Below are 15,670 nucleotides of genomic sequence, written 5' to 3'. Positions count from 1 at the left end.
AAGCGAAGAATTCTCGGGTTCTAGGAGGGGATGCGGGCTGAGTAGGAAAGGGTGTTGGAAGGAGAGGGTCCGTTCTCATCCTAAACCCCCTTTCCCTTCCCCCACCTCAAAGGGATGCCTGGGGCTCAGGGATGGCCCGGCCCTGGGCGCCCCCGGGTGGCGGTCCCGGCTCACAGTCAGAGGAGAGCTGATGCTGCAGGTTAGGGACAAAACCACACTCCTCCAGCCACGAGCCTGCCAGACGCGCCTGGATCCCCGCACCCTTGAACCCCACCCTCCCACCTGATCCCCTGGAGGACCCAGCGGCCTACCTCCTCTGGAAGTCTGGGTGTCTCAACTCTAGCCTGATTTCCCGCTGGCCCCTCACGTGGGGCCGCAGGAATGATGTTGCCCAATTCCTGCTCCCTCAGGCACCCAGCTCCTGCTCCCAGGGGACCAAGGGACCTGGTAATGTATGCTTTCCCTGTCGGGGACAAAGGCATCGAACTATCTCCCTGACCTTTCCTCCCAGAAAGTTCAGTGCTCTTGATCCTATGTCACAGCCAAAGATCCAAACCTAGGTCCAAGAGACTCAGGAGGGCTCCTTCCCGGACTCACCTCCCCGCAGAATTTGGATAACTAAGCCCCCAGTCCTACCCCCACCCCCACAAAAGTCTCGGGTCTCTCCGAACCCTTCCTCCAATGCAACCTGGAGACTTCAGCCTCCAGCCGGTCCCAGAAGCGGCCCAGGCATCGTACCTGCACTCCCTGCCCATCCAAGAGTCTCTTCTCGTTTCCGACCCCCCCCCCCAAGCCACCCCATCCAGGTCTGTTTAGGGGAACAGACTTTTTTTTTTTTTTTCTAATGTTTATCTATTTTTGAGAGAGAGAGAGTGTGCGTGTGTGTGAGAGAGAGAGAGAGAGAGAGAGCAGGGGAGGAGCAGAGAGACAGGGAGACACAGAATCCGACGCAGGCTCCAGGCTCCGAGCTGTCAGCACAGGGCCCGACTCGGGGCTCGAACCCACCAGCTGTGAGATCATGACCCGAGCCGAAGTCGGAGGCCCAACCGACCAAGCCACCCAGGCGCCCCGGGGGGAGCAGACTCGGAACCCCATCTCTAGGAACCCAGGTGCCAGATCCCCCCAGGCTCCGCCCCCTTGGGAGACACCGGTATCTGCGGTCCCCTCCCCGGTTCTCCAGGGCCCGCCCCCTCACCTTTGGCGCCCGGCCCCGCCCCCACCCTGGGCTGGGCCCGCCCCCTCACCTTTGGCGCCCGACCCCGCCCCCACCCTGGGCTGGGCCCTGGCCGCACCTCTCCCAGCCGCACGCCTACCTCCCAGGACGCCCTGGGACCCATGGCCGCGGTGGCAGCCCCCTGGGGGCGGCAGCGGGAAGAGGCCCGCGCGCTCGGCCGGGCGGTGAGGCTGCTGGAACGCCTGGAAGAGCACTTCGGGGACCCCCGGCTTGCCTCCAGTCCCCCCTCGATGCGGGACCTGCTGCCCCGCACCGCGCAGCTGCTGCGCGAGGTGGCCCACGCCCGGCGGGCGGCCGACGGAGGCGGCCCCGAGGGTCTCGGCGGTGCGCGGGACTTCCTCGTCGTCTACCTTAACAACCTGGAGGCCAAGAGCAGGCAGGTGGCGGCACTGCTGGCACCCCAGGGTCGGAGGAGTGCCAATGACGAGCTCTTCCGGGAGGGCTCCGGACTCAGGTGAGCCGCGGCTCCTGCCCCAGGAAAAAGGTGGGGTCGCGAGTCCGGGCCCCCAGCGCCGGCCTCCTTCAGACCCAGGGGTCCAGACGCCCAGCTCCTCCTCCCTTAGTCCCAGGATTCCTGCCCCAGCCCCTCCTCCCTCAGACCCAGGAATCTAGCCCCCAGCCCTCTCCTCCCTCAGACCCAGAGGTCCAGAGCCCCCAGTCCCTTCTCCTTCAGACCCAGAAGTCCAGGTCAGAACCCCCTTCCCTGGGGGAACCTGGAAAACTGAGCCAGCCAGGTTTTTCTTTCTTTGGGCACCTATGCCTTTAACCACCCCCCCCCCCATGTCCCCTCTTTCTTGGCCTCCCAGCAGCCCTCTTCAAATTCCCGACTCTCCCAGAGGCCTAGACACACATCCTGAGAATGCGGGGACCCCAGGGAGCTTCTTGCAGGAGGAGGGGGTGGACTGACATCCCCGTCACCGCCCTTGCCTAGGGGGACACACAGCCACAGCCCCGCCTCCTGCCCCCACCCCCACCCCCCGTCTTGGTTCCTGAGAACAGCTAGCTCAGGACCTAGGGCTTGTCTGTAGCCCCCTCCTCTAAACTCTGGGGAAGGGGCTCCTGAGTGACAGGAGTAGCCGAGGCTTGGGGTCTAGAGCCCAGAACAAAACAAGGTGTGGACCAGAAAGCTCTCAACCATGTCCGGTAAAAACTTCGTAATGTCTCCTTAGATTCATCCTGAAATGAAATGTGTAGGCCACGCTACTTACCTACCCATCATTTAAAAAAAATTTTTTTTTTTTTAACGTTTATTTATTTTTGAGACAGAGAGAGACAGAGCATGAACGGGGGAGGGGCAGAGAGAGAAGGAGACACAGAATCGGAAACAGGCTCCAGGCTCTGAGCCATCAGCCCAGAGCCCGACGCGGGGCTCGAACTCACGGACCGCGAGATCGTGACCTGAGCTGAAGTCGGACGATTAACCGACTGCGCCACCCAGGCGCCCCCCTACCCATCATTTTTTAAAGGTCACTATAATACCCAAACTGTTATAAGGAAGTGATAAAAAGAATGCCCTTCATAACAACATTATCTGTGTTTCAAATGAAAATGCCAAGGCACAGTTACAATTACTCTGGCATGCAGAATTGGCTCAAGACATGCACGCCTGGGGGCGCCTGGGGGGCTCAGTCGGTGAAACACCCAACTTCAGCCCAGGTCATGATCTCATGGTTCGTGAGTTCAAGCCCCGCATCGCTGTGCTGACAGCCGAGAGCCCGATTCAGATCCTCTGTCCCCCGCTCTCTCCGCCCCCCCCCCCCACTGCTCATGCTCTCCCTTTCTCAAAATTAAATATACATTTAAAATAATACAAACTCCGTATGGAAACCAATTGGACAATAAATTTCATATATTTAAAAAATAAATAAACTAAAATAATACAAACTAATAATAATTAACACGTACTGAGTGCCAACTGTATGCCAGGTGTCGCTGGGCATTTTATGGGCTCATGAGATAAGGAAGAATCCTCTTCGCTTCCTCTCTAAGACAGGGGCTGTACTTATCCCGCACTCATGCCCATTTCACAGTTGAGGAAACTGAGACTTAAGGGGGGAAAAAAAGGAACCTCCCCAAAATGACACAGCTGAGTGTCAGAGCTCCCCTTTGCTGCTCCCACGTCCTGACCAGTACCCCGGGGAGGCGGCTGGCAGAAGGAAACACGGGCCCACCCCCCCCCCCCCGCCACTCTGTGCTGCTAAAAACAAGAAGGCCCCCCGAGCACGACCTGCTCCAAGACCACGGTCTTGTAGCGCTGGTGGGCTACAACGGATGTCAGGAATCCCGCAGAGCTGGCTCCAGGCCGGATGAGGCCGGGCTTCTCCTGCAGGTGGAGGCTGGGGGATGGCTGGGCGGGTGGGCAGCGCCTCCCTTTCCTTCCCAGAGGAGGAACCCGAGGTTCGCAGAGGGGAGGCGTCAGGACTGTGATAGGCTGTCTCGGGATGGACTCCACCCTGCCAGAGCCTGGGGGGCCTGGTCCCTGTGGGCAGAGTCCCCCACAGCAGGCACAGGTGCCAGCGCGAGCCCCGAGGTCCAGCCCAGGCCCTCAGAGCCCACCCTTGCAGGCGACAGCTGGCCAAGCTGGCCCTCATCTTCCGCTACATGCATGCGGAACTGAGCGCACTCTTCCCCGGCGGAAAGTACTGTGGGCACACGTACCAGCTCGCCAAGGCCCCAGCCCACAGCTTCTGGAGGGGGCACTGCGGCGCCCGGTGAGTGAGCACCTGTCCCCGGGGCTCCGTAGTTCCTGGAGCCTCATCCTGTCCCTGCCCGGGAACCCAGGAGTCCAGGCAGCCCCGCCCCCCAGCCCCTCCTCCCTCAGACCCAGGAGTCCTGCCCCCAGCCCCTCCTCCCTCAGACCCAGAAGTCCAGCCCCCAGCCCCTCCTCCCTCAGACTCAGGAGTCTAGGCCCCCAGCCCCTCCTCCCTCAGACCCAGGAGTCTAGGCCCCCAGCCCCTCCTCCCTCAGACCCAGGAATCCAGCCCCCAGCCCCCTCCTCCCTCAGACCCAGGAGTCTAGGCCCCCAGCCCCTCCTCCCTCAGACCCAGAAGTCCAGCCCCCAGCCCCTCCTCCTTCAGACCCAGGAATCCAGCCCCCAGCCCCCTCCTCCCTCAGACCCAGGAGTCTAGGCCCCCAGCCCCTCCTCCCTCAGACCCAGGAGTCCTGCCCCCAACCCCTCCTCCCTCAGACCCAGGAGTCTAGGCCCCCAGCCCCTCCTCCTTCAGACCCAGAAGTCCAGCCCCCAGACCCTCCTCCCTCAGACCCAGGAGTCTAGGCCCCCAGCCCCTCCTCCCTCAGACCCAGGAGTCCAGACCCCTAGCCCCTCCTCCCTCAGACCCAGGAGTCTAGGCCCCCAGCCCCTCCTCCCTCAGACCCAGGATCCAGACCCCCAGTCCCTCCTCCCTCAGGCCCAGGAGTCCTGCCCCAGCCCCTCCTCCCTCAGGCCCAGGAGTCCTGCCCCAGCCCCTCCTCCCTCAGGCCCAGGAGTCCTGCCCCAGCCCCTCCTCCCTCAGACCCAGGAGTCCAGCCCCCAGCCCCTCCTCCCTCAGACCCAGAAGTCCAGCCCCCAGCCCCTCCTCCTTCAGACCCAGGAATCCAGCCCCCAGCCCCTCCTCCCTCAGACCCAGAGGTCCAAGCCCCCAGCCCCTCCTCCCTCAGACCCAGAGGTCCAAGCCCCCAGCCCCTCCTCCCTCAGGCCCAGGAGTCCTGCCCCAGCCCCTCCTCCCTAGAGGCCCTCCCATGCTAGGTTCCTGGAGGCCTCAGCTGTGTGCCCCCCCCCCCCCAGCTGTGTCCTGACCTGGGCTGAGTTTGAGTCCATCTTGCGCACCTGCCACCCGGTGGAATCAGGCTCCACGGGCCTGGCCTTGCGCTCCACCATCAACCTCACTTGCAGCGGCCACGTGTCCATCTTCGAGTTTGACATCTTCACCAGGCTCTTCCAGGTCAGGGAAGGCCAGGGCTGGGGGAAGGAGAGGTTGGGAACATGGGTCTGAGGGAAGAGGGGGCTGGGATCTCAGATGCCCGGGTCCCGGGGAAGGGAGCGTCTGGGGTCTTCTGTGTACGAGATTCCTGAGGCCCACGACGGGTGTAAGCGACGTGGCTGGGTTCCGAGACCCCGGGAGGCACTAGGTGTGCCTGGCTCGGCTCCTCCGTGACCCCGGCGCTGCCCGCTCCAGCCTTGGCCGACACTCCTCAAGAACTGGCAGCTCCTGGCGGTCAACCACCCGGGCTACGTGGCCTTCCTCACATACGATGAGGTTCAAGCGCGTCTGCAAGCCTGCAGAGACAAGCCAGGCAGGTAAAAGGGCCAGGAAGCTAGGTTAGAAAGGACCAGGACTTAGACACCCGGATCCCCAGCAGAATGAGGGGATGGGAATTCCCAGGTGGGGCAGCGGTGATCACACCCTCACCCCCTTACTAACCCCTCTCGCCAGCTACATCTTCCGGCCCAGCTGCACTCACCTGGGACAATGGGCCATTGGATTCGTGAACTCAGACGGCAGCATCCTGCAGACCATTTCTCTCAACAAGCCCCTGTTCCAGACACTCCTGGACGGACAAAGGGAAGGCTTGTGAGTCGCCGTCCTGGCAGGTGGAGGGTGTCGGCAGAATGCACTTCGAAAGGCGGTGCCCGTTGCACGCGGCCCCAGATCGCTCTGAGGGCGCGCAATTCACACGGCCCACATGATAAATTTGCAATACCATGGTGTTCCGGTAGGTGGCAGACGAGGGTCCAGAGGAAGGGGCGCCTTTTCCAGTTCAGAGAAAGCTGCTACGTGGGCTCCAGGCAGCTCTGAAAAGTGTGTGGGGAATTGGCTTCACTGGCCTATTCCTTGGAATTCTGCTGAGCAGCTTTCGCTTCTAGACATCCATATCCCATTCTAGAACCTAGACGGTTAAAGCAGAAAGAACACTGGGCAAGCAGCTAGACCGGGTGTTCTCAACCTGTAACCTTGGCTGCCCCACAGCCCCTCGATCAGAAGCTGCCTTGGGTAGGAGAGGAGGAGAAAAAAGGCAGGTGAGGTTCCCCAGTCTCATCCTGAGCCTTTGGCCAGAGCTACCTTATTAGTCCTGTTGATATGATATGATCTGAGATAGATATGCAGTCCGTTCTCATTGTTTATGGTAGTTCTGTTCTATAAAGTCACTGTAAACACTCGATTATTGAATACTGAGCCGTTGCTCGTAGGGGAAATCCCAGCTCGGTTTCCTGCAAGATTCTGGTCACATTTCTTTTTTTAATTTTAAGTAGGCTCCACACTCAACGTGGGGCTTGAACTCACGACCCAGAGATCTTCACATGCTGCATCTGCTGAGCCAGCAGGGCGCCCCATCTGGTCACATTTTTGTCAACCAATTGCTACCTGATTGGTAACCAATAGTAACCTTTTTGTGTGTCTCTGTCTGAAGACACCTTTTACATTTTTTTTTTTTAACATTTATTTATTTTTGAGACAGAGAGAGACAGAGCATGAACGGGGGAGTGGCAGAGAGAGAGGGAGACACAGAATCGGAAGCAGGCTCCAGGCTCTGAGCCATCAGCCCAGAGCCCGATGCAGGGCTCGAACTCACGGACCGCAAGATCGTGACCTGAGCTGAAGTCGGATGCTTAACCGACTGAGCCACCCAGGCACCCCTGAAGACACCTTTTTAAATATACAGTTGAGGGGCGCCTGGGTGGCTCAGTCGGTTAAGCGTCCGACTTCGGCTCGGGTCATGATCTCACAGTGCATGAGTTTCAGCCCTGTGTCAGGCTCTGTGCTCACAGCTCCGTGCCCCGAGCCTGCTTCGGATTCTGTGTCTCCTTCTCTCTCTCCCCCTCCCCTGCTTGCCCCCCCCTTTCTCTCTCTCAAAAATAAATGAACATTAAAAAACATGTTTTAATATATATATAACTGATACTTTCACAGTGAGCTCACGTCTCAACGAAGCTTATCTGACACCCATATTTTCTCTATACGGCACATCCCAGGCTTGTACTTAGGCACCCACGACCCTGGGATCATGACCTGAGCTGAAATCAAGAGTCAGATGCTTAACCAGCTGAGCCACCCAGGCGTCCCAAAGATGTCTTCTGCTTGAGCCCAAACACTCAAGGACAGGGACGGTGGGGGGGGGAGGGGTACTCTGGGAGGTCAAAGCCTAGGATGTAATCAGTTTCCTGGTTCTTGTTGATCTGAGTTTGTTTCCAGAGCTTCAGCCACCAAGGTCTCGTGTGCCCTTTTTGGGGAGTCTGAGGGGACACGGCCCTGCCCCGGGGCCTGAGGAGTCACAGCTTGACCTGGAAAGTCCCAATTTGAGGAGAGGGGAGGGAAAAGATCCCCAGGCCAAGGATGGGTTTAGGAGCGATGCTCATCCGGGGGGCTCTGGGCCCATGTCTGGGGTGAGGAGTATCAGACGGCCCTCAGTACCCCCATCTTTCCTTTGCCCAGCTTCCTCTACCCAGATGGGAAGAACCACAACCCAGACCTGACTGAACTCTGCCAGATGGAGCCCCATCAGCGTATCCATGTGTCGGAGGTGAGGCCCAGGCCTGCCACCGGTCCTGTCCCTGTCCCTGCGTACTGTGCCCCCCGAGGGCCTTAACTCAGGAGTTCTCTCCCTAGAGACTCAGGCCTAGAATCCCAGAGGCCGTGAGTTTCCGTGCTGGTGCGGTGGCCACATGACCTGGGGGTAAATCACTTGGCCTCTCTGGGCCTCTGTTCCTTCTCTGGAAAACACAGCTCGTCCTGCCCCCTTCCTGGGGGGGGGGGGTGGTTTGTGGGGATTAAACCAGGAAATGATACTGCTGAGGTTGTCAGAACGGCTAATGCACTTGACCCTTCACCGACAATAGCCCCTGTATCAGTGTAGTCTTCACAGCCACCCCACGGGTGAGGGAGAAACGACAAAGGAAATCTTTTGGTATAAGTATATCCCACAGAACCCTTGGGATATACTTAAACCCCAAAATAGGTCCATTGTTTACCTAAAAATCAAACATAACAGGCATCCTGTATTTTTAGCTGCTCAGTCTGGCCACCCCACCCCAGGGAACAAGTCTCATAGGCAGGTACAGGTAGGAGGCCGCCGGACACACGGCCTTGGACTTAGGAGGGTTCGGGGCTGGCACAGACGTTCGGGCCTTTCGTCCTGTGGCCTGACTTGGATCCCCACGGCTAACACCACCCCTCTCCATCCTCCCCATCTTCCGGCCTCCTAGGAGCAGCTGAAGCTGTACTGGGCCATGGACTCTACATTTGAGCTCTGCAAGATCTGTACCGAGAGGGACAAGGACGTGAAAATCAAGCCATGTGGACACCTGCTCTGTGGCAGCTGCCTGGCTACCTGGCAGGTGAGTCCGACCGCCCTGCCTTCCCGCCCAGTCTCCCCCCACCCCTCACCCCCAGCCTCCACCTTCATGCTAGAGGTCCCTAGCATGAGGGATCACGCCTCATGGATCAGATGGAGAACCTGAGGCCCGGGGAGAGGCAGAGATTGGCTCAGGGTCACTTGGGAGCAATGAACAGGAGCCCACCTGTCCGCCTCTGTATCTCTGTCTCCGTCTTGCCCTACATCTCTCGCCTCCTTTCGTTCTCTGGCTTCCTTATTAGCGGAAAGGGCTCCTTGTTCCCTGGCTGGGTGACCTGGGGCCAGTGGCTTCACCTCTCTGAGCCTCAGCCTCTTCCTCGGGAGAACCGGGCTGATAGTAGTCACCTCCCAAGAGCCATGGTGAGGATCCAAGCCCTTGGGGAAAGAGGGCAGTGGCCCCTGTGTATGGTAGGTGCCTGACGCGAAGCTTTGTGATTGTAATGGAAGTGTTTGCAAGCTTGTGATGGCTGAGGCATGCGTCTTAAGGACATTCTTGAATACACATTGCCCCACTCACTGTAGGGCTGGAGGATGCAGGTCCTAGCAAAATGACCCGAATGAGGAAACAGGCCACCCCACATGAAGTTCCCCTTTAAGAAAACTCGGAGTGGGGGTGGGGGGAAAGGGCGCCTGGGTAGCTCATTTGGTTAAGCGGCCGACTTCGGCTCAGGTCATGATCTCGCGGTCCGTGAGTTCGAGCCCCGCGTCGGGCTCCGTACTGACAGCTCAGAGCCTGGAGCCTGCTTCGGATTCTGTGTCTCCCGCTCCCTCTGCCCCTCCCCGGCTCATGCTCTGGGTGTCTGTCTCTCTTTCAAAATAAATAAATAAACATTGGGGAAAAAATTTTTTTGAAAGAAAGAAAGAAAGAAAGAAAGACAGACAGACAACCCGGGAAAACCTAGCCAGCTGACCCCTTAAGTGACCCTGCTTTTCCCTTCCCACACCCCAATGCCTTCAATTCACCAATAGAGAATGAGCCCATGAATTCCAAGGCATCCCCCCACTCAGCCCGTAATAAAGGCAGAGCCCCCCTGGTGCGTGTGTCTTCCCTCTGTCTCTACCTGGGACCTCACCGTGTGGCCCCAGGCAGGCCACGTACCCCCCAGGACCTATGGGTAATCGATCTTGGTCTTCAGAGCTCACTGGTGGTTGTTGATGAGGTGGGTCCTATGATCCTAAGACCCACAGGGGCCGGTGGAGCCACAACAAGGTTGGCCCCAGCGGTGGCAGTGGGGTGGATGTCTGTGGGGCTCCCCACGATTAACATGGGCCCAGGCCAGTACTCAGGCATTCCTAGGCAACAGCATCATCACCGTGGACAGCTGAGACCCCAACAACACCCGGCTCCCCTGGGCTATCTGCTTCTGTGCCCCTCCGGACCCCATTTGGCTCCCGCCCCCCTTCCCGTCAGTCCTGCCCTTCCCAGCCCCTCTCTGCCTGACTCCTCTCCCTCTGTTTCCCTCCATCTGTCCTCAGCACATCCCTCTGGTGGGGAGGAAGGCCCTTGTGGTCCTAAGGGACAAGATGGCCCTTGTGGTCCTAGGGACAGGGAGACCCTGACCCTATATCCCTTCCCATCCCACCCGCAGAACTTTGAAAGCCAGACGTGCCCCTTCTGCCGCGGCGAGATCAAGGGCCAAGAGGCCGTGAGTATCCATCAATTTCAAGGGAAGCCAGAGGAAGCCACGGCCGCTGCCGAGTACCTGAGGTCCAGCAGTGACCAGGAAGATGGGGAGGAGGAGCTGGGGCAGGTAAGCAGGGCCAGGCAGGAGCTGGAGCTGGAACCTCTGGGTCTGAGGGAGGAAGGGCCAGCGACCTGGATCCTGGGTCTGAGGGAGGAGGGGGCTAGTGACGGGAGTCGGGTCCTAGGGGCCTGGACTTTTGCTTTCCCCAGGGTCTGGGGCTCTGGCTTTCTCCAGATGAAACTCCCCTGAGCGTTAGGCCCTTGCCTTATTCTCTGTTGTATCTCCAAAGCCTGGAAGAGTGCCAGAATACTGGGACTCTAAGCAGAAGGACACGTAGGTAGGAAGAAAACGGCAATTTACAGTCCCCTCCCCACCCTCCATCACTCCCAGGTGGTTTCCTCAGCCCCCCCTCAGCTGAATGTGTCCCCAGCTAAGGCCAGCTGAAAATGGTGAGTCAGGCGCTGGTCTGGTTCAGCTCCAGGGTCCCTCAGGGGCACCAGGTCCTGTGCTCCCCCTCGGCACCCACTGACCAGGTGCTGGGCGATCTGGCACCCACCACCTCTGTGCCCTCTTGTTCACTTCCTTATGCCACCCCTCGCCAGCTTTCTGGCTCTCCTTCCAGCATCCCAGGCATGTCTCATCCCAGGGCCTTTGCACCAGCTGTCCCCTCTGCCCGGGCCTCCTGTCCCCCAGGCTTGCTCTCTCTCATCTCCTCCCCAGGGCGGCCTTCCCCGATCACCCCCCCCCCCCATTTTATTGAAAAAAAGCACCCCCACCCCCTGCTGATTTTCATAGTTCTTCCCACCACCTGGCAGAAGCGTATAATTTTCTGTCACCGTCAGCCGGTTGCCACCCTCCCGAGGGTTAGGACTTCGTCTTCTCCATTGGATCTCCAGAGTCTAGAACAGTGCCTGGCACATAGTAGGTGCTCAGTAAATAGGCTTTCAAGGAGTCCAGGGAACAGAGCCTTCCCAACAGCCCTGTGAAGTAAACAAAAAATGAAAGAAATGCTCCCCTCCTCATTTTCCAGACGAGAAAAAGCTCAGAGAGGTGACTGTACCTGTCAAAATTTCACAGGCTGATACAAGAGAACCTGGTGTTGGGGGCGGGGGTGGGGAGGGGGGTGGGGGGGGTGGGCGTGGTGCTTAGAAAACCCTACCATTATCTGCTGATCTTCGAAGCAAGCCCCAGCCTTCTTGCTCCTCCCCACCCCCTACTTCCTACCCCAGGATTTTCCGAGACCCTGGCCTGCTGGGGAGGGGCCCATCTGTGTTAGGCTGAGTACACATAAGATTCAATCAATACAGAGGCGTCTTCAAACAAACAGCTCAGGAAGTCCGGGAACATTATTTCGACCGCAGCAAACAAGTGAGCCAGCAGGAAGGGGGGTGGCGGTGACACCAGCCAGGGAAGCTAAAAACAGATCCAGACCTGCAGCCCAAGGCAAATGGAAACATTAGGAGGCACTCAGCTGGCTCCCAGAGGACAATGAGGGGGGACGCGGCCAGGACGGCAGGCTGGGGGGTGGGGGAGGGGGGGTGCCTCCGGCCACGTGGGCCCACCTTGGCCCGGGCTGTGCCCTCCGCCTGGCGTGCCCTCTCCTCTTCTCCCCAAACCCTGCCTGCTTCAAATTCCAGTCAACTCCTACCCCCTTGGTTCTTCAAAACATGCTGTAAGAGGGATGGCCCCCGGGGGTCCTGCCTCCCAGCAAAGTGACGGCCGTAATGAGCATAGTTAACGTGTTAACGTGTGTCTGAGTTGCTGGGCACCCGGCCCTGTGTTTCGTGTGTTAATTTTGACAGTCATGACAGCCCCGTGAGGTGGGTACTGTTGTGATCCCTGCCGTAAAGCACGGGACACCGAGCCTCGGAGATGTGGAGGCCATCGGCTCAAAATGACAGGGTCAGGAATGGATCCCAGGCCCGCGGCTCGAGACTCCAGACTCTGTCCTCCACTCCTGTGGGCCTCTCTTCCCTTGTCTGTGAAATGGGCATCATGGCAGAGGCCAGTGGCAATGTGGGTACGGTTTGCGTGTGCTGTTCTCCATCTGAGAAACCCACCCCTAGGCAGCAAGATCGTCCGTCATTCGGCGGGACCCTGGCCCCTTGCTGGCCACTGGGGACCTCTCCCGTCCTCGCTGTCTCCACGTGGAGAATGGCAATCAGCCCGGCGTGGGCCCCACAGGTCCCGATGAAGTCAGCAAGCCTGGGTTACGTAACCTGGATCATACCCCTCCCTGACCTCTCAGAAGCCCCCACTAATTCCCCCAGGGCTCCAAGAAAAAGCCAACATACCCTCCACAGCTCACAGGGCCTGGAGACCTGACCCGTCTCCACCTCTCTGACCTCCTACCATCCCCCCCAATTCCTTTTCAGCAACAGGGGACTACTGCTGTCCTAACAGGCCATAAGCCCACCACCCACCACAGGACCTCTGCCTACATCCTTGTCACACTCAGCCTTGTGTCCCATCGCCCTCCTTCTAAGAGGTTTTCCCCAGTCGCCCCCCACTCTCCCCAGGCCTATTCCAGTTCCCTGAAGGTCACTTAATACTCTGTGGATCGTTCCTTGTTCATGCATTGATTACTCATGGTAAGTCTTTTGCTCGGTAAATTTATCAGCGGCATGAGGACAGAGATTTTGTCTGCCTGGTTCATGGCTGTCTCTTCAGAGCCTAGAAGGGTGCCTGGCCCCACACTGTAGACGCTCCGGGAATGCTTGTGAGTTGGATGGATGGACGGATGGAAAGATGAATGGATGGACGGGCGAGTGGAAAGGATGGAGGGAGGGAGGGAGGATGGATGGATGGAAGGATGGATGAATGGACGGACGGACAGAACTTCCTACTCGAGCCAGAGGTGCTAGGGAAAAAAAACAGCATGGACAAGGACGAGACTGTTGGGCTGTCCCTCCCTCCTCCTGGCCCCAGCCACCCGTGTGTTACCACCATCTGGGCCTATGAAATGACAGTTCGCTGCAGCTCAGCTGTGACACTTCTTAATCTCCTCCCCTCCAGGTACCTCTGGCCCTCCCCAGACTTCAGGGCCCTCTACCCTTGCCAAGAATTAAGACTGTGGCCTTAGCCCCATGGGAAATCACCTCCAACCCTCAGGCCAGGGAGGGAGCCACAGGGTGAGTGGAGAGGCAGCTGGGGTCCAGGGCTCCCAGGTCTGAAGGAAGATGGGATGGGGGGCAGAAGGGAAAAACACTGGTTCCAGAAAATCAATAGCCCCTCTTCAAACTCTCTCCACTGCAGAAACTCCTAAAGGAAAAGTCACCCCTCCGGCTGCCCCCGTGGGGCCCGTGATCGCTGCCCAGGCATGGGGGCCGGTGAGTCGACCCCACCCCAGCGCTGGCCAGGTTCCCTCGGCCTGGCCCTGCCCTGTCCCCCAACCTGACTGGGATACTACTATCTGACCCACCTCTCTTTCTGCCTTGCAGGGCACCACACGTGCTGCTAAAGGGAGCCCCAGGGGCTGCAAGGGGTTTGTGAATAATAAACTGCCAAGCCTGGTCTGTCGCCTGATGTGTGGAGAAAACTACAGCAGCCACCAGGGGGCAGCTTGACATTGGGAACAGGTGGTCCTTGAGGCCTGATCGCCACCTGCTGAATCCAGGGGTCTGGAGGGGCAATGGTGGGGAGCCCAGCTCTTCTGGATTCAGGAGTCCAGTCCTCCAGCCTCCTCCCTCAGACCCAACAGTCCAGGCCGCCAGCCTCCTCCCTCAGACCCAGGAGCCCGGAGTCCCAAGTTTTCAGAGAATCAGGCAACCAACCCCCTCACCCCATTAATGAAAAAATAATACTAATTCCTGAATCCAGGCCCAGATATCCAAGTCCCGAGCCCCTACTCCAAAAGATCTTTCGTTTCTTTAAGAGGTACACACCTGGTCTTGCCCAGCGTTCCTAACCTTCTCTTTCTTCATCCGTCCCTGGGATCTTCTCCCAGAGTAACAGTGATTTCCAGTCCAAATCAAACAGAAGAAGTGTCTCCCTACCTCATCACTCATCTCGGAGGTTCAAGCCTCCCTCCACTTCGGTTTAAACCGTGAGCCCTGCCCTGCGCTGTGCCCAGCCCAGGCTGGATGAGGCTGGCACAGAGCACTAATCACTATCCTCCCCCCCCCCCATCTCCGGTGGCTCACAGTCCAGTGGGGGACAGACCGTGACGACCCAGAGCGGGCAGGGCTGGGATGGGGGAAACCGGGACGCTACAGGGGCCCAGAGCGGGCAGCTGACCCAGCCTGGGAGGTCAGGGAGGGCCTCCAGGAGGAGACATCCGAGCTGGGACTGAAAAGATGTGGGGAAGGTATCCCAGTACAGAGGGGAACGATTTTAGAGAACCAGGATGGGAATGTGAGCCGTGAAAGGGAACAGAATGTCTCATGGGCCAGGATTTGGGGAAGGGCTCGGCCCTGTGGTTCTGGGCAGGGTGCAATCACACCTCTCCGGGGCGGTGGCCAAGCTTCTAGTTTAGGCGCAGCCCCGCCCCACAGCGTGGTCCCCTGAGGCAGTCTGGCTGCTTACATGGTGGCTGAAGCCTTGATAGAGAGGTTTCTAGTGACCCAGGCAGAGGCTACCTAATCTTGGGAGTCCTGCAGCATCACCCCTGCCCCGTTCTCATCTTTGCACGTGAGTCCCCAAAGGGCACAGATGTAAGAGGAAGGGACCTAGACCCCCCCCTCTCAGTGGAGCGTCAAGATGGGGCTGTAGCATGTGGAACGAGAGATACTGTCGCAGGCATCTTAGGAAAATAGAACGTGTCCCAGCCACGTGAGGGAAGAAGAGAGAAACCAGTCCCCGCTTTTTGGCACTATTAGTTCCCGATTCAAAGCATAGCAGGACGGGGGCAGCTGGGTGGCTCCGTCAGTTGAGCATCCAACCCTTTGGTTTCAGCCCAGGTCATGGTCTCACGGTTCGTGAGTTCGAGCCCCACGTCGGGCTCGGTGCTGACAGCTCAGAGCGGGGAGCCCGCTTCGGATTCTGCGTCTCCCTCGCTCTCTGCCCCTCCCCCACTCACGTTCTGTTTCTCTCAAAGATGAATACATGTTGAACACTTTTAGGAAGAGCGTGTGACTCTCGACCTCAGGATTGTGAGCTCAGCCTCCACATTGGGTGCAGAGATTACTTGAAGATAAATAAATAGAAAACGTTTTTTTTTTTTTTTTTTTAAGTTCTTATCTAAACTTTCCCTGCACAGCTAACTCTTGTTGTCCAACCCAAAATGCACACACAGTGACCTCCAAGACAGCACAGACTCCCGATGGTTCCATCCTCCAGACGCAAATCGGGAACGACGGGGGAATCACCATTGCCCTCCAAACGTATCCTGATCCCGTGTCGCCCAAGCTGTGAACTAGTTTAAAGTGGACCATCACACAGTGTGTGTACAATGATGGGCACA

General features: G+C 58.5%; 1 protein-coding gene across 4 annotated transcripts; it reads left to right on the top strand.

Moving 5' to 3' along the window:
• The first annotated feature begins 1,273 nt into the window (after positions 1 to 1,273).
• Positions 1,274 to 13,788, top strand: CBLC (Cbl proto-oncogene C). Of its 4 annotated transcripts, none has more exons than XM_045442005.1 (11): positions 1,274 to 1,688; positions 3,799 to 3,945; positions 5,019 to 5,175; positions 5,410 to 5,531; positions 5,668 to 5,805; positions 7,666 to 7,753; positions 8,436 to 8,567; positions 10,174 to 10,335; positions 13,285 to 13,400; positions 13,525 to 13,598; positions 13,710 to 13,788. In XM_045442005.1, the coding sequence occupies exons 1-10, from the start codon at positions 1,336 to 1,338 to the stop codon at positions 13,532 to 13,534; spliced, it is 1,425 nt and encodes a 474-aa protein (XP_045297961.1). In that variant the 5' UTR covers positions 1,274 to 1,335; the 3' UTR covers positions 13,535 to 13,598; positions 13,710 to 13,788. The 4 variants fall into 4 exon arrangements, with proteins under 4 accessions (XP_045297961.1, XP_045297963.1, XP_045297962.1 ...); XM_045442007.1 differs by lacking the exon at positions 13,285 to 13,400 and adding an exon at positions 10,660 to 10,718; XM_045442006.1 differs by lacking the exons at positions 13,525 to 13,598; positions 13,710 to 13,788 and adding an exon at positions 10,660 to 10,718 and having other exon boundaries at positions 13,285 to 13,396.
• The last annotated feature ends 1,882 nt before the right edge of the window (positions 13,789 to 15,670 follow it).

The sequence above is a fragment of the Leopardus geoffroyi genome, chromosome E2, assembly GCF_018350155.1.
Source record: "Leopardus geoffroyi isolate Oge1 chromosome E2, O.geoffroyi_Oge1_pat1.0, whole genome shotgun sequence".
Lineage (NCBI taxonomy): Eukaryota > Metazoa > Chordata > Mammalia > Carnivora > Felidae > Leopardus > Leopardus geoffroyi.
The sequence above is the reverse complement of the archived record's forward strand: the minus strand, read 5'-3'. Positions and strand labels throughout refer to the sequence as shown.

Coding starts and splice junctions, on each gene's coding strand:
- CBLC (XM_045442005.1), top strand. CDS start 1,336: ATGGCCGCGGTGGCAGCCCCCTGGGGGCGGCAGCGGGAAGAGGCCCGC. Junction 1,689..3,798: donor CGGGAGGGCTCCGGACTCAG/GTGAGCCGCGGC, acceptor CCACCCTTGCAG/GCGACAGCTGGCCAAGCTGG. Junction 8,568..10,173: donor GCTGCCTGGCTACCTGGCAG/GTGAGTCCGACC, acceptor TCCCACCCGCAG/AACTTTGAAAGCCAGACGTG.